Consider the following 26,395-nt stretch of genomic DNA (forward strand, 5'->3'; position numbering starts at 1 on the left):
CAAAACAGAGGGTCTCTTGGTTCGGAAACCAACGATAGAGGTAATGGATTATTAACCTGCTCTGAATGGCGTGCACTCCTTCTGCAGGAGGAGGTTCACAGCTGGAGAATCCTCCTGGATTGCAAGGTGGCAACAATGGCCAGGGGGGCCTTTGTCCAAGACTGGTGTGTCACTTTTATTATTTATTATTCTATTGCTTTTAGATTTTGTAACTGTCTCCAGTTTTACTGCATTTATCATACTTTAAATTATTTTTTTACAATTCTATGTTTTAAATTCTTGTTAGTCACCTTAGGTGACCCATGTTATGGGCGGAAAGGCAAGAAATAATAATTTAAATAAAGATCCATTGTGTCAAATGCCACTGAAAGGTCCAGAAATGCCAAAATGGAATTTGGTTTCTCTCTACTCACTCATACCTGTCTCTCTTCTTGTCACAGATTGTCCAATCAGGACAACCAAATTGTCTCAGTCCCGTGATCTGCTCAGAAATTGACAGGTATGATTCAAGAACATTACTTTCATCTAATTATGCCTGGAATTAGGATGCAATAATGCATTCTACTACCTTTTAACTACTTGACTAGCTAATGCAAACACCACATGATGAGTGGTTCATAATAATTCACTTGGGCTCATCTTACCCCAGTGATCTGTCCTCCGGCCAGCATGAGCTGGGTCTGGGGTATGGCTGCCTGTACAGAAGGCTGCTGGGAAGGCTGGCTTGGCTGCTGACTGTCCCCAGATTCTTCATTAGATTTAGACTAGAAAAGAAAATATACAAATTTTTGTAGAGCAGCACAATTATTTAATGTGGCCACAGACATTTTTCATATTCTACTACAGACAGACATATTAGAAGCTTTCTTGGTGAACTTATACCAGTGTGTAAAAAATATGTAAGATAACCCACGCAATAATTCTGATTTCCATAGGTACATAACAGAATAGGATACTATTTGCTGTAAACTAACTGAAGAAAAAAGTCACAATCACTTTCTTTAAATCATGAATTCCCAAAGTAATCACCCAGTTGGACAGCCCTTCACACATACAGACCTCCAATTCATGCACACACAAGGAGGTTATAGTTAGTACCATATTTAGTGATGAGACACCTGAGTGTGAAAGAAACAAAAATCCACTGTCCCAACCTAAAGTTCCAATATGTACACAAAACACCTGAGCTTCCCCATTTATTGCAATACTGCAGACAGATCTGCACACACACCTGAACTACATGTGGGAAGCTGCCTTGACACGTGGGTCAACAGGACAGTCCTTTCGTCAGGAGAAAGATGCACATACTGAAGCTCTGGGTCAGGACAGTACATTTTCTCTGTATATCTCTTCAAATATGCCATTATTATAGGGTTTCAAGCTAAACACAGTACTACTTTTGAAAACCTTGTATCCTGAATTGCATCTGGGGGGGGGGGGAAAAAGGCTATGCACATCTTGTAGCTAAGTAGTATAAATTTGGTACTTATATAGTCAAGCAAAGTTTATTTATTAAAAACCATTTTATAAAATAAGGAATTACTGTAGTCACGAGGGAGGAAATGCAAGTGAGAAAGCACATGAAAAGGAGAAACAAGAACAGGGGGTTTATGGTAATAACAACTGCTTTTGCAGAACATTAACATTCTGCATAGATTTGCATATTTTTTACCACCTGTTTTGGGGACTGCAGAGCAAGCTAATTAACATACAAGCTCTGATTAATTCTGCCAGTCATTGAGAGATAATTACAGCACAGGACTGTAAACATTCTGCACTGGAGATATAGCCTGTTTGCCAACATCTCTCTCAGGGATTGAAAGTTTACCATGGCAACCAAGGCAATTTTCTGCCTCTTTCTCTCAGAGAGGAAGGTCACTATCTCCCCTCCTTTCAAAATTATCATATGTAACTAGGTGCATGTTCTAGGGGCCTTCAAGAATGCTCTATCCTAGTTTCCGAGTACTCCTGCAGAATAAAGCCACTTCACAATCATATTATGTTCCTTCCCTTTTTGATGCATTGCTTGAATATTTTAATAAAAGGAAGCAACCAGTGGATTGCTACATTATAGGCTCTCCGTGTCATACAAAACTCAAGCAGTCAGCTGTACCCTGCAGCAGCAGTGAAGAGCAAACAGATTTAGATTAAGTATATTTACTATTGCAGAAAAAAACAAGTGACAAATATGGTAATGTTGACAGTGTTATATTAGCCCCCAATGCTCAGAGTTTTCAAGTGTTACACTGGATCTGGTTCTGTAATGCCACATGAAAACTTTTTATCTTTAATAACCAATGCTACTGATCTACTGAACTATATTCACTGGTTAAACTAATACTGTACTGCAAAATACATGGTTTGATGTAGTTGCAAAAGACATAGCAAATCTTACCTGTACATTTAAGGACTGGGCAGCAGCCTGTAAACTTGATCCAGGGAGCTGAACCTAGAATATGGATGTTAAATTACACACACACACACACACACACGTTCCTATATATATATATTCCTATATATAAATATATAGGAATGTGGAGAAGTAAACAGCTGTAAAACAGTGAGTTTTGCCAACTTCTAAAATAAATAAAATGATTGAGCGGTACTGAGAATTTCCAAAAAAATTAATATCCTCTTGTGTTTTAATTTGGATCAAAGCATTTGAGGAAAATCACCTTTTTAAGGCATGGAAACCTTATGATGTAATGAAGAAAATAAATTTATCCAGGTAGCTAAGACAGACTTCAATTACAGTCTTTAAAAATCACTCTATCCCTTACTCCACACATTAAAAGTACTACACAGCAAAAGAATGTAGACAGCCCATGCATCAAGTTTTAAATTACCTAGAGCTTCTGCAAATTAGAAGAAAAAGGAAAGGCTGTAGTGAATAAACCATAAGTAACTAAAATGTGTTTGAAATTGGCAACCAGGGGTTGCTTCATGCTACTTTTTCTTAACAGAAAGATTACTTTCAAAACAACAGCTCCAATCTCTGCAATATGGAAAATAGATCCACAGTCCACCATTTATCCAGTATGGCACAGTTTTTTTTAACCCTGCCAATTATACAGAGTAATCTCTCCCATAGGAAAACTAACTTGTGAAGGTTCTCTAAACCCTACATGAAGACTGTAGTGCTAACATTTAAAAGAAGCACGGAAGTCAGTAACAGCAGATAGTCATCATACTAGTCAATTTCCATCGATTCAATATTATACCATAAAACTGAGTTAGAATTTGAGAACAAAAGTAGCACATACAGCTCACAATTTTTCAATAGCTAGCAACTACAACCTCTTATTAGTAATAGATATTACATGAGAGTTATGTCTCTGCTCAATATCAGGTAAAACTTGGAGACCACACCAAGTGCATGGGATGTGTCATATGTCTTGCAACTCAGACTATAGAACAGTTCTGAAAATTCAGCACTATGTTCCACATAAGAACCATCTAGGTCTGTTACCTAGACCTGTCTATTGTTACTAGGCAGAGTAACAATACAAAACTGTATTCTGTCATCTCTTCAAATTCAACATTTCTGAGTTGGATTCTACAAGGTTACTACATGCCATCTGTCCCCCAGCAGCCAATTTGATTAAAAAAAAACTCCCATCTCAAGTGCCAACATCCAGTTTAATCTGTCTGCCTAGTAGTATTCTGAGATAGCAACCACATTAATTAGAAAAAGCATCCAAAGCAGACTCATGCACAGCTGTCTTAGAGAATTGGCGGGGTTAACAAGCTACTAAATTTTTGGCTATTTCAGCACTTTTTATTGAGTGAGATTATTGAACATAGGTCTCTTAGGTGTAGCTTGCAAAGGCTTGAAAGCCCATTTTAACAGAGGCCTGAGCTGAACTAGCTCCAAAGCAAAAACTTTCTGATTAGAGATTTTGAATGGTACCTTGCAGTATTAATCTGCACATACACAGCATAGTAAGGCGACATCAGTTTTTGCTACTATTAAGAACGGGCAATTCTTACAACCCAATTTGAAACTGCCCTGGCACAGCAGGGCTGCATGACCTACACTATATCAATGCAGATCAGGAGGCAGCTGGATGTCTGCCTCAGCCATCCCTATGGCGCTTCTCAGATCCGCACCAGCTATTTAGCAGACTACTCCACCAGCACTACTTACTCCCAAGATGTTGTGAACGTGCTTTATGGCACATCTGCAACACCTTCAGCTGGTGTATGGCTGCTGTGACAGCCAAGGAAGAAGTTAGGATTGCTAAGGACTGCTAAGTAGACAACTACGGCATATTCAAAGATTCAGTATTCCTTGTTCTCAAACACTTAAGAAGTGAAGGTTGATCTATTTAACATCCCACACTTGCACTAGAGCCAGTAGCCACAGTATTATTCAGAACTTCTTTCCATATCTGAAATTAAAGGAAGCTTTGCGTATTATTCATGGGAATTTTCTAGGGTACAGAGATGAGCAGAATATCAAATCAAAGACCACATATAGAAGAAAAACAAGTATTTAGCCAGTTCATTGTCCAACTACTAAACCTAATAAAAGGAAAAAAAGCTTGCAGCAAATGAAAGTTGGAAGCTATTGGCTGTGAGGACTCTAGTTTCAGTTAACTGAAATGAGCTCTTTCTTACCCACTGGTTCAGCTGCTTTGGTGTTAAGGAACATTTATGAACATCCCAACTACTCTCAGTTTTAAACATCAGCCTGCACTCAAGGGTTAGAGACAAAGGGTGTTGTTGCAGGGTCGCAAGTTAATCAGAAAACAGAGAATAAGAATGTTGTGCATGAATAGTGTATGTATATGATTATTGCAAAGCAAGTTGCTTTGGCAACCCCACCATCATCATTCCCCAACTTGTCTGCCCTCTACCAATTTCCTGTTACCTTATATCTTTGCCATGCACTCAACATTCCATCATACTCTAGCATGGCCCAGAGCAACTATCTGAGAGGGGCTGGCTCATTGATGCCCATCAGACAAAGAAACTAAAACCTGAGACAAAGTTGAGAGGGCGCAAAAACTGATCCTCGTCCATGATACGTGTGCCACCAGGGGGACATAGTCCCAATGTGACCCTAAGAGAATACTTGTATTTTCTCCCATGTAAGTAAACAGTCATTTCTATAAGGAAATATGGATTGGGGGGGGGGTGTTGAGAAAGAATAGGAACAGTGTCCCTTCCTCACACAACTCCGGAAGTACAAAGAGTGATGTTTCATGGTTCCCTACCACACATAAACCATACCATATTCAGGAGACAAAGAGGCAAAATGAAATGGAAATGATCCTTTCCTAGTTACTAAAAGGTTGGATGTGATGCTGAGTTTGGGAGCGAAGGTAGACACAAGTGTGGAAAAGTATGCCCGATCTTTGCCTATAACCCTTCTGGAAAGGAGGATGGATCATGCAGCTGGAAAAAGGACACTCACTCTCCATTGCTCTCCACTCCATCTAACTCTAATTCTTTAATTCATAAATTAGGTAGGCCTTTTAGATAGTAAAAATTTAAAATAGTAAATACCCCCAGTTATGAACTCCAGCAATTACACATTGAGCATCCCTAAATCCCTAAAAGCAAAAATCTGAAATGCTCCAAAATCTGAAACTTTTTGAGCAGTAACGTGATGCCACAGGTGAAAAGTTCTACACCCGACCTAATGTGATGGGTCACAGTCAAAATACAGGTGCACAATAGACAAGGGGGGAAATGATGCTCCCACTGATGTTGTAAAAACTGCAGAAAAAATGCCTGTAGACAAAATGGTGAAATTGTGTGATGGGCTTATTGAAGAACAAGTGCACATTAATAACAGAACAAGAAATCATGACAGTTTATAAAATCACAGAGAAACTTCAAAGGCAAAAACCGTTGTCAATGAGGCAGATGGGTCTGGAGGAAACATTTTTAAAAGCCATCTAAGTGGAATGCCTCCTCATCACCCACTTCCTGGACCCTCAACTGTTTCCGATACCTCTTTTTAACCTAAAAAAGCACAGTAAGTGCACAGTAACCTTTTAATCTTTAACCTTTAATCAGTAACCTTTTAACCTTTAACACAGCAACAGAGAGTGGATACTGAAAGCCTGCTAAATGATATGGGTATTCTGGTGATGCTAATGGGTTACTTAGTTAGCCTTGAACATATTATGTTTTCACTGTATTAATGGTATTTTTTACTGTTAAGTACTTATGTGTGAATAGTTGTAAGAAAATGATTGCTTATTGAAGCAGATAAATTCTGGGTTAGGAATGATGGTGATGCCAAACAACCACAGATTGCCCACATGGGTGGCTGAAATAGTGACACCTTTGCTTTCTGATGGTTGAATGCATAAAACTTAGTATCATGCACAAAATTATTAAAAATATTGCATAAAATTACCTCCAGACTGTCTATAAGGCATATATGAAACAAAAATGAATTACATGTTTAGACCTGGGTCCCACCCATCAATATGTATATGCAAATACAGGTGTGTATCCTTTAACAACCTTCTGGCCAGTGACAGGTCACATATGTAACGGCTACTGCTGGTTAGGAGTTCGCACCCCCCAAGCTATGCTCCCCTTGCTTCCGGAGGCTTTTCTGAGCCTCCCAGAGGTAGCGTGCATCTGCCTCTGCAAGGTTCAGAATGCCCCAATCATGCAACAGATGTAGTGGAAACCTGAAGTTGCATCTCTTGCGCGATTTGGGCATTCTCAGCTTCGCAGAGGCTCAGAAAAGCCTCCGAAGGCAAGAGGAATGGAGATCAAGCCCAGTCCGCATTCCTGTTGTTAAGCGGCACATGACTGTGTTCCAAAATCTGAAAACATCCAAAATCTGAAATACTTCTGGCGTCAAGCATTTTGGATAAGTGATTCTCAACCTGTATATGCTTTTTTGAGGTATGATAATTGAGACTTCTCCTTTTCCTATCCACAGTTTCACTGTGACAATTTGAAATTGTCACCATTATGGCAGGACAATATGACCACAATGACATATGTGGATTACATGACTTCAGCATCTGGGTCCAGAAAGAAGAGCTCCCTAGCCAGCTCACCTGCTGAAACTAGCATGTGCCCATTTGATCACACGGGGGTATGCCCAGGTTGTTGTAAAACATCAAATCAGACAGGACAATTACCTCAGTAAATCTAGGTTGTTTAAGATCAAGTCTGAAGATGCTCAGCTCCTTTAGATGAAGCTATAACGTGATAAAGTTCCAGCCATCTCATCTGGACTGGAGAGGTATAATGAAGAATGCCTAAGTAAGGATAGTTATGATCAATGTGATGGGCACACTAGGAATTTAATTTTGACATTTGCCTATAATCCCCTGCTATAATTTTGTTAAGATACACACCTGCCCTCTTCCATTGTCCAAACCATTTCTGGATGCCTGCTTACTCTTTTTATTCCTCCTTTGATTATTATCCCTCACCTTTTATTTTTAATGTCTTATTTTTTCATCTGTTTGTTGGCTGAACTCAGTCAGAGCTTTGCCCTAGTGTTTTTGAACCACTGGCAACATGCTACAGTCTAGTCCAGCGTTTCCTAAACTCCTGCAAGGGAGTTGGAAGCACTGTAAGTATGTGCAGAAGAGGGGCTATGGCAGTGATGTGATCCCCAGGATTGTGCTACTGCCGGGGAGAGAAGGGTTTTTTTTTACTTACCTCCTGCCAACGCCAAAGTCCTGAGGAGGTTCGAGGAGCTCTTCACAGGGTTCCTCAAGCCTCTGTAAGCATAAGGAAAAAAAAAGGGCACTTCCAGATTTTGTCGAAAACAGAAGTACCCTTTTTTCTTTTACACTTACAGAGGCTTGGGGAGTCCTGGGGGGGGGGCTCCCCAGAACCCTAGGGTCCTATAGGACTCTGGCACTGGCTAGAGACTAGTAAAATAAACCCCTCCTGGCCCAGGCAGCAGTGCAATCCTAAGGACTGCATTGCTGCCTTCCCCCTTCCCTGCCCCTTAAACTGGCAGGGAAAAGTGCTTCCCTGGCTGGTGAGTTGCGACCCACCAGTTTGGGAACCACTGGTCTAGTCTTTTGGGAAGCTGCCTTCCATCCATCTAGCTCAGTCCTGTTAAAAATGACTAGCAGCAGTTCTTCAGAGTATCAGACAAGATTTGTTCTCTGCTTTACTTGTGTATACCAGGATTGAACCTGAGATTCTCCGCATGCAAGTGGCTCTTCCACTGAGCTACTGTCAGCTTGGGGATCTTTCACATAACTGAGATGTAGGCTTTTGAGAATGGGTTTTCTCTGTCCTATTGGTAGCAGCTAATTCATCAATTTGGCCATTAGCAAGGGATTGATCTGGGAGAAGGAGGGCAGCACTGGCACTAGGACTCCTCCCAACTCACCTCAGGGGATCAGTGAATGAGAAAGTTGGCATCCACTGTCAAGAATTATACAGATATAGATTGTCTTTCCTATACAGGAATTTCCACGTTTTCCCAATTAAAAGGAAGAGATTATAAAAAGGTTAAAGGGAAAAAAGTACAGGTGGACCCCAGTATCCGCAGATCTGGTATCCACGGTTTCAATTATCCACAGATCTCTAGGATACCAGAGACACCTTTTTAAAAGATAAAGGGTAGGGGCTTCTTATACCTCATTGCAGTGAAACAGCTGCGTTTCAGGGTTGCAAACAGCCTTCCAAGCTGTCTGCAGCCTCTTCCTGGTTGTTCTGAGGCTGTTCTCTTCCCCAGTATTGCCCCAGAATGCAGCACAACCAGGAAGAGAATGAGTCGTGTTGCATTCTAAAGGGAGTGGATAAAGTGGGTAAAGTGGGAGTGGGTAAAGGGAGCAGTCGGAGCAACCAGTAAGATGCTGCACGCAGCTTGGAAGCCTGCCTGCAACCCTGAAAGTAGCAGTTTCGCTGCGATAAAGGAAGCTATTTTTAACATTCTTCTTTATCTTTTAAAAGGGCGTTGTTGGTATCCAGAGAACACCAGTAAGGCAGTGAGGGAGGTCCAGAATGGAACCCTTGCAGATACTGGGGCATATCTGTCTAGAGCAAAACAGTAATTTATTCCTCATTGCCATCTCTGTCCTTAAACTGCATACCTGACTGTGTAATGCTTGGGCTCATGAATTTGCTCTTCAGTCATCCAGAAATGGAAGAGCAAAGCAAACCAGGCAGGCAGGCTAGGGGGAGGACAGTTTCCAAAGAGGAAAACCTACTGTAAAGTTTCTGTGCATGGGGAGGAGATGAACAAAGTAGAAATAAATAGGATGGTTAGGCATAATGAATGGCAGAGTGTAGGAAACAAAGAAGGCAGGAGGCCCTAATAATGTATAAAATTTAATTTTCAGAGTGAAGCACAGATATTAGTTAAATATTACGCAAAAGAAAATGACAAAAAATTACAGTGAAGACAAAATAAATTTATTGCTAACAGTAGGGTGATGCCTGACTGTTTTTAGAGAATCAACTGTTCTAAAATAGAAGCCTGACCCCAAAAGCAATAAAATTCTTTCTATGGGCCCAAAGGAATGCAGAACCACTGCAAAATTATGATGTAAATCAACATGCTTAAAGTTCTATGCAGTGTTAGACTCTTAAGAGAGGATTAGTCTGCTCACCTAAGTTACATTACAATAACATTTTGACCTTGAGCATATACCAGCAGGATGCTTAAACATGGTGTTAAGAAAGAAGCTGAAGCATCTGGTATCCTATTTCACACAGGACCACAAAGACACTCAAGAGAGTACATCAGTCCAATTCATTTCACTGAGATGGCTCATTTCCCTACACAACAGATTCCCATTCACAGCTTTTGTTTGACAGCAAGAGCCTGAAAAGCTCTTAACAAGCCTTAATATTATACAAAAAAGCTATTTAAAGAAAAACACTTAAAAATTGGATGTTATGTCAGGCAAGTTCATTTATACATAGCCTTTATAGTCAGAAATACAATAAATTATTGGTCTATTACTTATTTTACTGCAGTCAAATATTTCAGCAAAGCAATCTCATGGCTTTTATGATCCTGTAGTATTGTATAGTGTCACCTGTTAGCAAGACAGGATTTCTGTATACCTGGCAGCCAACATGTGTACAGCAAAAATCTACATGCTTAACTCAATCTCTGACCACATGAATACTGTACAACATGAGCCTTTTCACAGGACTTTTTAGATTGTGAGCCCTTTTGGGAGCCATCAGTTATTTGATTTTCTCTGTAAACCACAGAACTTGTGAACTTTTTGTTGAAAAGCGGTATATAAATACTGTCACCATCACCAGCACACTCTTTCTATGTTAAGAGACAGAAGACTCTGCAGTTCTTCCCTTAGCTTTGTTCTTCTATGCCTACACTAGTTTACATAGGATTGTAAAATTTATTAAATATAAGCTATTAAAACAAGATGTCTAACTTACACACCTCTGTGTGTTCATGACCTCTTCTTCCAAGAGGGAAGACAGCCTCTGCATCTCTTTCCAAGATTCAGAATTGGGAAAAAAGTCTTACCTGATGAAGGTGTCCAAGGAAGGCCTGGGCTGTAGAGATTGCCCCTGTGGCAGGCACAGTCTGTTTCTGAAAGTCCAGGCCATTTGTCTGTGTGCCTGAAGAGGCAGAAAAGTAACATTATTTCCAAAAGTCATTTATTTATTGACTCTCTGGATTTATTCTCAATTTAGTTGCCAGCTGCTATTGCAGAAATAATTTGGGGTCAATAAACTTCATGCATGACCACTTGCCTTAGGGAATCTTCATGATACTATCCATGCATCAGATGAAAATAACCAGGAAGCAGATTTTTTTCTTCTTCTAACACCAGGTACTATGGGAAGTAGCTTTGTTCCCAAACTGTGATCAAATTTTACCACTCTCTGAAACAGAATAACCTTTACCAGTCCTGTGTTTGTTTTTTACTATTCTTGGATTACAGTTTATATTTGGGAAACTCCACAGAACACCACCCAGAAAGTGCCTTTTCTAATCAAAAAAGTTCTGTTCACTTTATTACTCATCTTGAAATTAGTTTTGACAAGGAAGTCAACTTTCTGAGTACTGCATAGCATGTCTGCAGGGCACTGGTAACTACTTAGAGAAAACAACTAATACCAACTCATTCCTGATGTGTGTTTGCCATAATTAGGAATTTCCTTGTGAGCAGGATTTCCCTCTAAGAATAATTTGTCTATAAAAATTGCAATAATTTCAAGTATTATGACAAGCTAGCATTTAGTTAGGTGACATAACAGGAGGTGCCCTGAGAGGCTTTTAAATAGAGCCAATGAATAGGAATTAACTTATACAGTCTAAAGAAAAGGTAGTGAAGGATAAAACATGCATACTAAGAGGGTGTGATAAAGCAGGAGTCACCAAACTTTTTGGCCAGAAGGCCACATCAAACATCTGGCATGGGTTGAGGGCCAGAAAAAATATTTTAAATATAAAATTTAAATAAAAACATTAGAGATGGAACTTAGATGAATGAATAAATGAATGAATGGGCTCAAATTTCCAGGACTTCTCCAAGCACCAGCACACACCACAGAAATAAAACACACACTCAAATGGACCCCAACACACACTACAGAAATAAAACACACACTCAAATGGACCCCATTCTCCCACCTTTCAAGCAGCTTACTTAAATACACAGGAGTAAATACCTCAGAACCAGCTCACCACAGGAAGCCCCCAGAGCGTGTTCTGAGGGCCCGGGCGGGGGGGGGGGGGCCTCCGCAACCATCGGAAAGTTCTATAAGGTTTTCAGAGGACACAAAAAGTTATTTCTGGTTTTTTGGGAAAACTAGGAAATATTGTTTTTAGGCCTTTAGAAGGTGTCCTGAGTGCTGGGGAGGCTGCTCTGGTCATGTTTGGTTGAGTGGGCCAAAGGCTCTCAGGGACCAGAGGCTGCAGCGGACTAGATAGAAGCTGGCCACGAGTCGCATCTGGCCCCTGGGCCAGGGTTTGGAGACTCCTGTGATAAAGTATCATCCCCCAAAGCATCCTCTATCAAAACAAAACAAACAAAAAAATCAAAGCTTATCTCCTAGATTTGTAACACCAAGGTAAAGATCCCATCAAACATCTCTCTCCTTTTAAAGGTCTGAGTAGTTAATTGTTACTGATATCAGAAAAATACATGTGAGCAAATATGAACATATGGGCAGGAGGCCTGGTCTAGAGGGTAGAGCCTCCGTCTGCCTGAAGATAACATCCACAAGGTCGCCAGTTCGAGGCCACCGGCACCGTGCGACCTTGAAGCAGCTGACAAGCTGAAGCCGAGCTATTCCATCTGCTCTGAGCGTGGGAGGATGGAGGCCAGAATGTGAAGCCAGATCGGATTGAAACACCTGAATGTAGTGGTTCTTGAAAGAGAGAACCTTCTTTCAATTGTAAAAATCCCTATTTAATAAGGGATTTGGATAAGCCTGCCTATGTAAACCGCCTTGAATAAAGACCAAGAAAGGCGGTATATAAATACCTGTTGTTGTTGTTGTTGTTGTTGTTGTTACTACTACTACTACTACTACTACTACTACTACTACTACTACTACTACTTTCAAATTAAAAAATTACAGGGTGAATTAATATTTTGTAACTTTCATGATTTAGAAAGGCTGACTGTGGAAATGTTCTTCTGAAACTGACCAAGAATGGAAACTGAAATGCATCTGACATTTATATGAAGTTTGGGTACTCTTTGCTGCTCTAACAGAACTTTCAGCAGAGCTTGTCTTAAGGCTAGATCTATGGATAATGTACATCAACCTGATAATATGGAGTGAAATGAAGTTTTTGTAAGGTTATACTTTAATTCCACACAGCACTGATATCACAAGAAGTTGATCAATAGCTGGGGCAAATATTTTCAGGTATCCTGTAAGCCAGGGTTTCCCAAAGTGCGCACTGCGATGCCCAGCATACTCACAGGGGCACCGCACGGTGTTCCTTGTCACCCCTCCTACCTGTTACCCCAGCCGCTGCCATCACAGATCTTGCAAAATCTCAAAAGATCCAAGATGGCGGTGCCCAAATCTCATGAGATTTGGTGGCACCATCGTGGATCTCATGAAATCTTGTGATATTTGGGCACTACCATCTTGAATCTTGCAAGATTTCACAAGATCCAAGATGGTGGCATCCAGCTCAGCTGGGAAGAAGAGGACTGCAGAGGTGCCATGACCCAGATACATTTGGGAACCACTCCTGTAAGCCTTGAGATTCCCTGTTAGCAACCATGTATGTGATTCGGAAACTCCATGTGGAAACTTCCTACACTGGTGATTCTTGCTTTTAGGAGAAAGCAAAGACGATCCCACATTGACTCTTGAGACAAAAACATTAAATAACCAGACTCATCTAACTGCAATTGTATAAGATTGCAGTTGATCATAAGATCATAAGATCAATTCCGAAGGCCCAACCAAATGCAAATTCAATCACATCAATGGCTCTTTGATTATTTTCTCCTGTAAATAGCATGCATGTATGTGTGTGTGAGTGTGTGTATACATGTGGCAGAAGAATCTGGACCAGGAACACAGGAATACAGAAATAAAGTGCTTTATCTCTATCCCAACAATTCAGCCCCCCCTCCCCCGCATACACTATTTACAGGGAGAAATAACACATTGGGATAATTACGTGACTCATGCCTCATCTAGTTTGGTCCTCAGAAAAATCTCTTTTTCTTCTTTTTTAAATTTCCCTGTATTTATAAAACAGATAAACTCTAATATTCCATCATGATGATTAACACAAGAACACTTATGGAATCTCCTTTTCTCTTTACGCTCATAAGACACAATTCTGATCACCCTGCTGAATGGTAGGCATGGAAAGGAAATAAATAACTAATCTTCAAAGGCTGAAATAACTTTTACTTTCGCTTTCCTAGCAAGAAGGCTCGATTCAGGTCTGGTCATTTAAAGGCATACTAACTTAATTTGACAGTGTTATTGACCTGGATTTCTGATCCCCCCCTTTTGGAAGAAGGGATGCAAGATAATAAGACTTGGATGACTCCTTAATTGTTTGATTGATTTCACATTGTTATTGACTGAAAGTGGAATATTGACTTACACTTTTTCGATATAAGAAATGGAAATTAGCCCTACAAGAAGGTGAAACAAGATATTGACAGTTGGTTGTTTTTTTTTTAATTGTTGGACCATTTTATCTCTGTTTTTTACAGTCAGAAGTATATTGGCTTGATTTGATATTGGAAAGAATGGCATTTAAAATTTAAAGGATGTTAGTAAAAGCCAGTCCTTGTTAATGGATTTGTTGTGGGATTTCAGAAATGAAATGAAGCAACAGGTCAGAAAACTATCTGAACAAATGAAGCAAATAAACTCCTCCCTGACAAGCATGCAGGAACAGATTACAAATAACAGACAAGAAAAAAGAATGGATCAAATGTCGGATGAAACTAAACAAGCGGAGATTTTTGAAATGAGACAGGAGATGGAAAAAGCAATCGTCATTATCAGAATTAAAAATTTTAAGGAAGAAAAAAGAGAGAACTTTCAGAGAGCACATTGTTTCGAGAAGAGGAAGAATTTTTGGATTAAACCCAAAAAGAACAGAATGAAGAAAAAGAAGGAAGAAAAGAGAGGGGTTAAGAAATTTAAGAGAGTTAAGAAGAAAAAGAAGAAGTGGAAGGAGCACTGGGAGCAGCAAGAAGGAAAATACCAAGAAGACAGAGAACAAAGGAAGTACTAAGACAGAAAGTGAAAATGGCTGAACAAGTAGAATTTTTTTTCCTTTTGTAGATATTAATGGACCGAATTCTTTTTAGAAATGAAGAGTATTCCATTAAGTATATTAAATCAAAGTAGATGTAAATGAAAACTTGGAACACAAATATTGTGAAAATTAAAGTGGTATTAAGATAACTAAAAGGGTTATTCTTTAAAAGAGAAATTATATAAAATAATTTATAGATGGTATTTAATTCCAGAGAAAATAGTAAAAATGTACCCTGGGTCATCAAACAAATGTTAGATAAGTAAAGAATTGAGGGAATTTTTTATTATATGTGGTGGATATGCGAAAAAGCAAAGAAATATTGGAAAATGATACATAAACTGTTACAAGAGGTATTGAAGTGTGTATTACCATTTAAACTGGAAACATTCCTCTTAAATGCGACATCAGAAACCAAGAATCAGATAAGAAATATTTTATTTTAAATATTAGTTTAGTGGTAAGAAGAGCGTATAAGTAAAAAATTTGAAGCCTTTTAATGATTGGATAGATAATTTTAGATAAAATATTGATTGTTTTGTTAAATTATTAATCAGTAGATTAACAAATATGATAATTTTTTGTATTGATGAATAATTTCATTTTTAGACATCATTTTTTATTTTTTTTGTTGGATTAATGTATGTTGTAATCGATGGCTAATACCCTCATGTGTAACCTGTGTAGTCCCAGCTCTAAGTCTAACCGATTTTCCTTACCTGTATCTATAATAAATAAATAAACCTTGCTAAAAAAAAAAAAGTAAGATACAATCCAAACTAGTCTAGTATACTGGTCACAATTTGTTGCCAAAGGTTAAAAGCACCTTACCGAAGGTTAAAAGCCAAAGGTTAAAAGTACCTAAAAGCACGTTTCATATCCTCCATTCATTGACATTTAGAGTAGGCACTGACAAGTAGTGACCCATGGGCAAAATCTGACCTACAGAATGCTAAAAGCTGCTTCAAGCATGGTGGTGATGATGCCCTCTGTTTAGTTCCATCTCCACACACGAAGGAGGGGATAGGCTTTTCATGTCACCTTCTTCCACATCCACACTGGACTGCTCTTCTCTAGGAGCTAAGCAGTTGGCTAGGATTGTGGCCTTTGTCTTATAATAGCAGACAACTTGGGAAGTTTTCCCCCCCCCAAAAGGGAGGGGGCTGAAAAGGAATGGGTATTTTTATTTTTTATCATTTTTTGGAGACAAAGCTCGACTGACCAAGAGCAACTTTTTTTTTCTTTTTTGAAGGGGGAGGAAAAAGAGAAAAGTGAAGATCCTTGGTTAAGCTGTCACAGAGCCCAGTCCTAGGCAGGTCTACTCAGAAGTAAGTCCCATTTGAGTCAATGTGGCTTACTCCCAGGAAAGTGTAGATAGGATGGCCCTACTAATAAATGACCCTCTCCCAAATTTCTGTGGCACATCTGGGTTGCATAGTGGTTGAAACTGTGCACACTGTGACACAGTGGTTGAAAATGGCTGCTTAATTCCTGGTCATTTTCTCCCCCCAATTCACACAGGTGTACATGGAAAGCAATGGTCCTTTGTGATTGTTTAGGAAGAAGACACAGTCTCAAACAATTCTAGGGAGTCTGAATGCAGTCGAATTTTTTAGGTGGATCTCAAAAGACATTTGCCCACAAATAATATAATCTATATAAAAATTAACTTGGCTAGTGGGAAGGCCATATTCCGCTGGTTATCTAAACAATCCTATGTAACATGACAGAAGCAGAAAATAGGAGTGAAAATCTGATTGCCTTGCAGTACAATCCTATACATGTCTACCAAACTGTAGACCAAACTGAATTCAACGGGACATACTTGCAGGCAAGCTTGTACACTGCATCCTTGGACACATAGTTCAAACACTGCAGAACATTAGAAAGCGGACTTCAAAGCTACCTATAATTTCTTTCACTTAAATCAATCTTGAGAAGTTCAAACACTATCCTTATAAGGAGGGTCAGAGAAAAAGAATAAATAAACTTAAGGGAATAAATTGTCCAACATCTAAGTTACACTTCACTGCTCAACCATTCTTGCAGCTAGGAATATTTCATAAACATCAATACAACATCCTAAGTATATTTGATATGGAATCCTAAAAGGTTTACTAGAATTAAGTCTATTTGAACACAATGGAATTACTTCTTAGTAAACAGGTTAGAGCTGAGGTATTCAATCTGTGTGTCAGGAGGCGGGGCAAGCCCCCAAGGGCATCCCCAGGCATCTTGGGGAGAGAGGTGGCTGTAGCTGCTCAGCTCAGCTGCACATGCTGCCTCCCTACTTGCTGCATTTCTGCGGCTGTGAACAAGGTGGGTGAGGCAGTGTGAGGTGGGGAGGGCATGTGAAACATGGTGGGGGGAGGTGGTGGAGCCTCCCTGGCATTGGGCAAGTCACCAGCCTGGCCATTCCAGCCTCCTGTGCTGTGTGCGCTTGGGCTTCCCTCCCCGTCTGGAGAAGGCTCGGCCAGCAATTGCACTGAGCGCTGTGCAAAGCAGGACTGCTTCCCTCTTGGTTTGGAGAAGGCTTGGCTGGTGAGCAGGAGCCTCCATACTGGGAGGGAAACCCAACCCCAGAGAAAGCTGGCCAGGCATCGCTGTGTGTGCTTACTGAGCCCTCTCCAGTGTCCTCTGGCACTAGAGAAGGCTTGGCTGGAAACACATGCAGTGCCCTTGCTGAATCTTGTTGCCTGCCAGCCTTCTCTAGGTTCTAGCTTTGCTCATGCTCCAGGGAGGACCTGCCAGCACTTGTGGTCAGCACGGGGCTTCTTGCTACCGAATTGAGTGCAGGCTGGCTGGGCTGCGGAGGTGCTGCATCTGATCAGGCGCTGCACTTCAGACTTCTCTCCCAGTCAGAAGGGAGGCGCGTGCTGTTTGTGGTGTCCTCCTGGCAGGCGCCAAATTGGGAGTGAAGCCTGACACTAGACAGTTCCACCAGTAAATGCAGATAGCGCAGTGCTTCCCTCCACTTGGGAAGGAGGGAGCCAGCCTGCTCTTAGTGGGGGAGGGGGTGTCCAAATGCCCCAGTCTGCATTCCTCTGTCTTGCCTGGGGGAAATAGGGATGGCATCTGCATGTTGGGGTGTATGTGTGTGTGAGCATGCCCCCATCTACTTTGGGGGTGAGTTGTAATCTTGCTCTATGTGGCTGCAATCCTATCCACACTTTCCTGGGAGTAAGCCACATTGACTCAAATGGGACTTACTTCTGAGTAGACCTGCCTAGGACTGGGCTCTGTGACAGCTTAACCAAGGATCTTCACTTTTCTCTTTTTCCTCCCCCTTCAAAAAAGAAAAAAAAAGTTGCTCTTGGTCAGTCGAGCTTTGTCTCCAAAAAATGATAAAAAATAAAAATACCCATTCCGTTTCAGCCACCTCCCTTCCCAAGTTGGCTGCTATTATAAGACAAAGGGCACAATCCTAGCTAGGTCTACTCAGAAGTAAGTCCTATTGTGTTCAGTGGGACTTACTCCCAGGAAAGTGAGGTTAGGATTGCAGCCAAACAGTCTCTGGGTCTCAGTGTCACATCAGTTTGCAATCAGCAGATACACACAAAACAAAGTTTTCCCCTCCCCCAGCAAATTTCATCACTTCTTGCCCCATTACAAGAAAGAAAAAACGTCCCTTTCCAAAACCCTCCAGGTGTGCTGCTAACAAACTCAGAGTGCTGGCAGCTCTGCTGCAGGTTTGACTCTTCTTGTTTTTTTTTGTTTGTAGTGTATAATTATAACACCTTCATCCCCATTTTGGTGGTAAGTGAGGTGAGGTGATGTAATGGGGAGCCGTGGGCTGGAAAAGTTTGAGACCATTGGGTGAGAGCAGTGGTTCTCACACTTTTAGCACCAGGACCCACTTTTTTAGAATGAGAATCTGTCAGGACCCACCGAAAGTGATGACATGACTGGAAGTGACATCATCAAGCAGGGAAATTTTTTGCAATCTTACCCAAACTTACCCAGGAATAAGTCCCACTATCGTTGTTAAAAGCATATACATAGTAGTCTGTTAAAAGTACAGATCTGTAATATTTCCCCAAATACAGTCACATACCATGGCAGCATCTAAGTTCAATATATTAAAAATAAAGTATTAAAATGAATGGGGACCCACCTGAAATTGGCTCGCGACCCACAGTTTGAGAAACACTGGGTTAGAGGAAAGCTGAGCCTGCTTTCCTGAAACTTGGACTAACGGCTTTTTGTACATTTTATTCACCATGAGAACATTTAAAAAACATAATAGATGGATTGCAATTAACTACAAAGGGCACAATTCTAACCAGATCTACTCAGAAATAAGTCCTATTTGTTCAATGGGGCTTACTAGCAAGAAAATGTGGTTAGAATTGCAGCCAAAATTACTGAGAAATAATCTACAAAATTAAACTGAAATGGGAAACATTTTCATAAAACACATCTGTAAATCTTGCTTCCTAATCAAGAAGAGATTACAACATGAAGAGATTACCTGATACATATGTCCTTCCTATCCAACCTATTTTTGTACCAAAAGAGTAGAAAAACACCTTGGAAAGGAATTACTGTCAAATGAGAAAGTGCCTGTCATTGAGAGAAAAATGGAAAGGAAATAGGGGACACAGTTATAATGTGAAAAAGAACTGGAAAAATGGAGAGGATGGACAAGAACAGATGGCTGTGCAAAATCAGTAGGTAACAGATGTGTATGCAAAATCAGGGTGCAACCCAAATGCATGCAGAGAGTAGCTTCTTTCCCTTTACCAACCCAAACAGCACAATGCCTGGACAGCTTCAATAAAAGCCAATAATTTTACATGTGAAAGGACACTGGTGACTTTTTAAAAAATGAACATTTCAGATTGTATTGATATTACTGGTAAAGAAAGCACTGAGAGTATACCTGTGACAAACTAAGCTCATAAGTAGCCAAATAAAAGGATATGAATTGAAAGATAAAAATAAAAACAATGAAAGTATCTCAAGGATAGATAGATGAAGGAGTCTTGTCAAGGCAAATGGCTCTGACTAACTTCAATAATACTGAAATAAGAGCACTAAATCAGCACTAAAAATACCTACAGGTCCCCCAAAACCCTCTATAGTACTATAGTAGTAGGGTTAGAAAAGGAACAATGAAGAAATAGCACAGATCTCAACCACCACAACCATGCCACAAGTTACAGCATATCACTCTGCCTCTGTTCCACAGAAAACACTTCTGATGGTTGTTACACATTCAGTTATTTTTGTTAATTCAATGAGTGCAGGAGACACACATCTAAATGAATGTACTTGATGCTACATCCTGCCTTAGTAACTTGACCAGACTAGTAACTTGGCTATTTTCTAGGAATAAAGGCAAAAGTTCACAGAACCACAGACCAGGAAAGCCACGCTTTTCATTAGAACAACATAATTACCTCCCCTTTAACTAATCTATAGGGCTCAACACTCCAAATCTGAATGGAGGTTTGTTTATTCCTTAAATGTAGAAGGAATTTCTCATACCACCAAAATTCAGATAAAGCCTTCCAGCTTAAGATCCTGCTGGAACAGCATATTTGGTATTTTGTGACCACAGCCACCTTTCCAGACTCCTGAGTTTAGGAAAAACAACTTTTGTAAAACAAAGGAAAGGTTTTACACCTCCAACCGTCCTTACCAACCTGATTGAGCTCAATCTAGCAACAAGCCAATGGGTAACCAACTACACCATCAATACATCACCATCACTACACCATCAATTGTGTAGAAAATAAGAGGGAACCAGCAGGGGTCCTTCACTAGTGCCTGCTTCTGGACTTGTCCCACCATCTCAGGGCCTCCAATTGTCCCATTACAACCCTGGCAGGGAAGCAGCCACTGGCACCATACAGCCAACATGACTGTACATCTGGTCCTCCCACTGTCCTCTGGGTTGTCAAGGCAAAGGGTTAGCTGCTTCATAGGATGACAACCTCTCTACTCTGGAGCAATGCTGGCCCTTTAACCCCAAGTCTGGGCCAGCTGGAGATTAGAGAGAGATAGTCCAGGAAGGGGAAGGCCCAGGGCCCTAAGGCAGGGGTGTCCAAACTTTTTGGCAGGAGGGCCACATCATCTCTCTGACAATGTGTCAGGAGCCAAGAAAAAAAGAATTAATTTTCATTTAAAATTTGAATAAATGTACATAAATGAATATATTAGAGATGGAACTTATATGAATGAATGAAAATCTTGCAATAGCTCAACACCTATAGAAGGCTTTGCACAAAGTAAGGCCAGCCTTTACTTTGCTGCCGCTGCAGCTTCATAGATGTGAAACAGCGAGCAGTGGAGGGAGCCCTTGGAGCGCAGTTCAAGCAAGAGGCCGAACAATCACCCTCATGCTGAGAGCAGTTGCGTCAGGCCAGCACAGGCTCCAGTAAGAGACTCATTGGAGACTGGGGGCTCAGCATAGGCCAGCAAGGGCCTATCCTTTTCTGTGAGGCTTGAGAGTGTTGAGTTGTAGGGGTTGCAGTAGCAAAGTGTTGATCAGGTTATTCTCCCTGGGCAAAATTAGCTGTAGAACTCCCCCTGTTTACATTAATTATGTATGTGCTCATTCAGTTATGCCCAATTTGAACACCATTTTTTTTTTTAGCATTTTAGTGCACCATCACCTGCTATCACTGAATTATACAGTCACACCAATGGCCATTACAAGGCATCCATGTATACAATTGTTTTTTCCCTGTGTGCACGTCACATGCGTTTTTTTAAAAAGCATGGCTGGTAACATGATGCTTTAGTTCAAGCCAACAACATAACAATGCCAGGAAGTGGCCAAGACAGGCTGAAAGGTGCCACTGCTTTCTTGACCTAACAGGCTTTCTAATTAGGAAAGGAATCAAAATATGGCTTGGATAAGGAAGAATCTGATTAAGGGGGATTAACAAAATGTATGGAGACACTATGACACAACACTTATTACTACTATTACTATTATTTCATACATACTATTATTACATTACATACTATTACATTACATACTAATACATACTATTATTACATTACATTATTACTACATTTCCCCTGGGGGCTGGGGATAAGAATAGGCCCTCAGTTTGGCTGTACTTGTCGTAAGAGGCGACTAAACAGCCACCGGGTAGATGGGACTCGTCAGCCTGGGAAGGCAGCTCATCTGAGAGAAGGAAAACTCGGATCCCAAACCTCCACTGCCTTGTGGCTACATCCAGTTATAGAAAAGGCTTCAGGAGTCAACCTCGAGGCAAAATCCGGAGCCGGAGTCCCTGAGGCAGTTCATGGCTGAACACAGTCATGTTCTGGCAACTCCTGCGACGCCGCTGGAACCAACCGTATTGGCCTCTGCCTTTCCATTGGACAATTTCAGCGACGTGGAGAGGGGGGATTTGCTGCATGGGTAACAGCCTATCCTCCATACCTACTTTACCCAGGCTTCGCGCACTGGAGAGGACGCTCTGTTCCAGAACCACCATTCAGAGCGTGACACCATAGTCTTCCGAGACTGAAGGATGCCAACTAACTATTATTACATATTTACTCAATGTCACTATGTAGTTGTTACATGGAACACAAATACAGGGGGGTGCCGTATCTGTGGATCCCATATCCAGAGTTTCCCTTATCTGCAGGATCTGTGGGGCCTCCCTGCACCCCTTCTGGAGAAAAGAGGAGCTTTGCTCCCTTCACCCTCCAACGGGTCCTGAGTTTAGTAGAGGCCACGTGTGCCTGCCCATGGTCTCTGCCAGGCTCAGAATGACGATTACAGCTTTAAAAACGTCACTTCTGGTTTTTTCAGCAAAACCAGAAGTGACTTTTTATGCCCTTAAAAGGCATTATGAGGGTCTGTGTAGGCTTCTCCGGACTTTTCCAGCCCTCATAATGCCTTTTAAAAGCATAAAAATGGGCAACCAAAAAACGTCACTTCTGGTTTTGCTGAAAAAAATGAAGAAGAGTGAAGGAAATTCCACTCTTCTTTGGAGGATGGGGGAGGCATCCCCCATACCCATGGATTCATGTATCCGTGGGGGGAGGGGGTGTTCCGTAAAATAACTCCATGGGTATGATGGCACGCCTGTACCACATTTATTTTGTGTATGCATATGTACACACCCCTTAACCAACCAAATGGAAAAAAACCCCAGACCATACAATTTCACCAGAAGCCGGATCAGAGCACCATTTTACTCTTACCTGTATCCCCATCTCCACTCTCCATTTTTACAGGTTTACTGGTTTCTGACGGAGTGTTCATTCTTGAGTCTGAATTACAAACAGAGATAAAAGTAACGATTAGTGCTGGAAAATCCTATTGATACTATCTTTTATATAATGCAAAACAAGAAATTTCACATTTGATCAACATGTTGAGCATCAGACAAGCAAAATTTGTCTGAACACATCAAGGAAATAACAAAATCAATCTAAGCCACAAATCACCATACCACTACGAAACAGTCATTCAAAGGGATGCTAGAAAAAAAGGCATCCTTTGAAGATATGCCATAAATACTGATTGACTGTGCTTGCAATTAAAAATAGCAAGTAACAGACATTCTATTTGATTGATGATTCGGAAATATACTTTAAGGTGTTTGTTGACATTCTTAACCAATTCCCAAATGATCTGATGATGCTTTCTCCTCTGTCTCTCCCAATGCCGCCAATCCTTTTGTACCCTCCACTGATGCTGTTGGCTCCTTTTCTGAACAGCACAAAGTCATGCTATTTTGCCATCTCAATGCTGCCATTATGGGATTACATCATTAGGCTAAGCTGCATATGAGGATGAATGATAGTGTTTAGGACAGTGTTTCTCAAACTGTGGGTCGGGACCCACTAAGTGGGTTGCAAGCCAATTTCAGTGGGTCACCATTCATTTCAATATTTTATTTTTAATATATTAGACTTGATGGTATGTGACTGCATTTGGGGAAATGTTACAGACCTATATTAACAAGCTACTATATATATTCTTTTAACAATGATAGTAAATGGGACTTACTCCTGGGTTAGTGTGGGTAGGACTGCTGCCTAGGATTGTTAAAAATTTTCCTGCTTGATGATGGCCGGAATCCTAACCAATCCTCCAGCACTGATATAAGGACAATGCAACTCTGAGGTAAGGGATCAAACATTGCCTTACCTTGAGGAGGCCTCCATGATTGCTCCCCAACTGCAGGATGCAGCACATGCCCCACGGGCACAGCTATGCCAGTGCTGGAAAGTTGGTTAGGAATTGCGGCTGATGTCACTTCTGGTCATGACATCACTTCCAGTGGGTCCTGACAAATTCTCATTCTAAAACGTGGGTCCCGGTGCTAAATGTGTGAGAATCACTGGTTTAGGGAACAGATGACTGTATTACAACACACAGCATGGTGATGTCAGCTCTAAAGGATTTTACCATGTATGAACTATACACTGTTTACAAGTAGCAATACTGGCAGAAGTTGAGATACAATATACCTGTGAAGAGTTCTAAACTTTTGGAGCAGGATTAAGAGAGGTACAATACAAAAATCAATGTTTGTTGATGTAGAAGTAGGTTTTAGAAGTAGGCTACCTTGGAATGCCAGGTGCAAGGGAGTGGCAACAAGATACAGGTATCTTGTTGTCGTGTGTGCTCCCTCAGGCATCTGGACAACAAGCATAGACAATACATTTGATACAGCCTTAAGATTATCCTCTAGATTTTTGCTTAAGTTTGATTCAACTACTGTAGTGTTTTATCATAGTAGACTCCTTTCTACTATAAAATAAACCAACATTTGCCAGTATAACATGATGGTACTGGAGAATGCCAACAGATTTAATTTTATTACTGAATACCCCCACTTTGTGGTCTTTTCAAGGAGGGTCTCTGTCACTGCTGCAACTCATGCAGACAACTGATGAATATTATGCAAAATAAGGCACAGAAAAATGCTTATCGCACTTCCTTCATTGTAGGACTGCACTGAATTTTCACAAGGCTTCAAATGAATAGTTTTTTCCTGTGTCAACTGTCATTTGGGGTACGGGGGGGGGGGGAACATAAGAATGTTTGCAAATCCCCTCTATCTTCTATTCCAGCCATTTTCAACCACTGTGTCGTGGCAAATTGGTGTGCCACAAGTGCCACAGAAATTTGGGGAAAGGTCATTTATTAGAAGGGCCAGTGGGGGTTGTAGGCCCCCATTGGCAGCATGGTATGCCTTGTCAATTTTAGTGCCTTGTCAGTGTGCCATGAGATGAAAAAGGTTGAAAATCACTGTTCTGTTCTCTCGCACATTTTTCCTACATCTGTTCACAGGCCTGACTCACTGCTGTTTAGAAGGAAAGAAAAAGAAGAGGAAGCATGTTTCAGTTGCCAAAGGATCAAAACAAATGTTCCTGCAACATAAAGACGCACATCCCTTTGAATATAAAGCACTGCAGAGAAACAACATCTGTATTGGAATTTGACTTGGATTCCTTCTCTGTTTAAGGGCGCAACCCTAACCCCTTATGTCAGTGCTTTCCAGCACTGACATAAGAGCAATGCAGCTCTGAGGTAAGGGAACAAACATTCCATTACTTTGAGGAGGCTTCCATGAGTGACACCCAACTGCAGGATGTAGCACATGTCCCACTGGCACCACTATGCCAGTGACGGAAAGCACTGACATAAGGGGTTAGGATTGCGCTCTAAGTGTATTTTTCTCACTATGGATTTTTACTAAGGTCCCCACTGAATGGGTAGCAAATCCACACACTCAGTCTTCCAAATAGTTTTCCTTCAGACTTTTTAGAGTAGTAATAAAGGAAACTGAAAAGAAACAGATAGCTATAGGGGGGAAAATCACAAATAAAAGTTGCCGTTCTAGGAGAAAAGAACCTCAGAAACTAACTAACTGAAGACTACATTAGAACAATAACTGAACACACATTCTGACATACCAGTAACACAGCCTGGAAAAATGTCAGCCAATATGCATTGAGCATACCATGGGCAGAGAGGCAAAGCCAGGATCAAGGAGGAAGAGGAAAATTTGGGAGGAAGAGAAAAGCAAATGAAGAGGAATGGAGGTTGATTTTTAGAAATTTAATTACTTTCAATACAGCTAAAATATTTTCCAGTCTTTTCTACATATGTTAGCCATAATCAGAGAAGGAATGTATTTCAAATTCCTAGGTGCTGTTACCTTCTTGAAACCTATATCATGAGTAAGTTGGAAGTTTTTCCAGGCCTGAGATATTTCACAATCAGGAGTCTTTGAAAAACCCACTCCCTTATAGCAAAAAATAAAGTTGGGTTTTTATTTACTAGGCACCTTCAACATTAAAGAAGTCCATTTTTACCTGTTAAAACTAAGCTAAGATTCTTCACTGACTGAAAAATGCAAATTGCCCATGACAAATACATGGATGTATTCTCTACAACTGATCTAGGACCAGAGTTATCAAAGCATAATGGATGTGCAGGTGTCAAAAGTCAGAACAACATTTGTTGTGTAAATATTGCTAATAGATGCCCACTGACTTCTGAGACATTTGCACCAGTCCAGTCTTTGAAATAGCAGGTCTGAAGGGAGTGCTCCTTCAGTTAAGACTGCAGAATCTGCAACATGCAAACACTTATCTGCATAATAAGGAGCCATGTTACCAGTTATTCTGCAGCACACTACAGTTCTCCAAGAGAGTGGCACAGTATTGCTCACTCTCTAGCTAATTAATTCCTCGGCTTAAACAACATCACTTGCT

At 40.7% G+C, this 26,395-nt stretch overlaps 1 protein-coding gene across 3 annotated transcripts in view; it reads right to left on the bottom strand.

Annotated features, from left to right (window-relative positions):
* POU2F1 (POU class 2 homeobox 1) overlaps positions 1-26,395 on the bottom strand; it is a 122,796-nt gene that overhangs the window by 29,882 nt on the left and 66,519 nt on the right. For all 3 annotated transcript variants that reach the window (XM_066620133.1, XM_066620134.1, XM_066620131.1), the window contains 4 exons: positions 22,865-22,933; positions 10,454-10,548; positions 2,396-2,449; positions 645-764 (listed from right to left, as the gene is read on the bottom strand). In XM_066620133.1, the coding sequence (XP_066476230.1) occupies positions 645-764; positions 2,396-2,449; positions 10,454-10,548; positions 22,865-22,925 (330 nt within the window). In that variant the 5' untranslated portion in view covers positions 22,926-22,933. The remainder of the gene's footprint in view (positions 1-644; positions 765-2,395; positions 2,450-10,453; positions 10,549-22,864; positions 22,934-26,395) is intronic.

This window comes from Tiliqua scincoides, chromosome 3 (genome assembly GCF_035046505.1).
Source record: "Tiliqua scincoides isolate rTilSci1 chromosome 3, rTilSci1.hap2, whole genome shotgun sequence".
Classification (NCBI taxonomy): Eukaryota; Metazoa; Chordata; class Lepidosauria; order Squamata; family Scincidae; genus Tiliqua; species Tiliqua scincoides.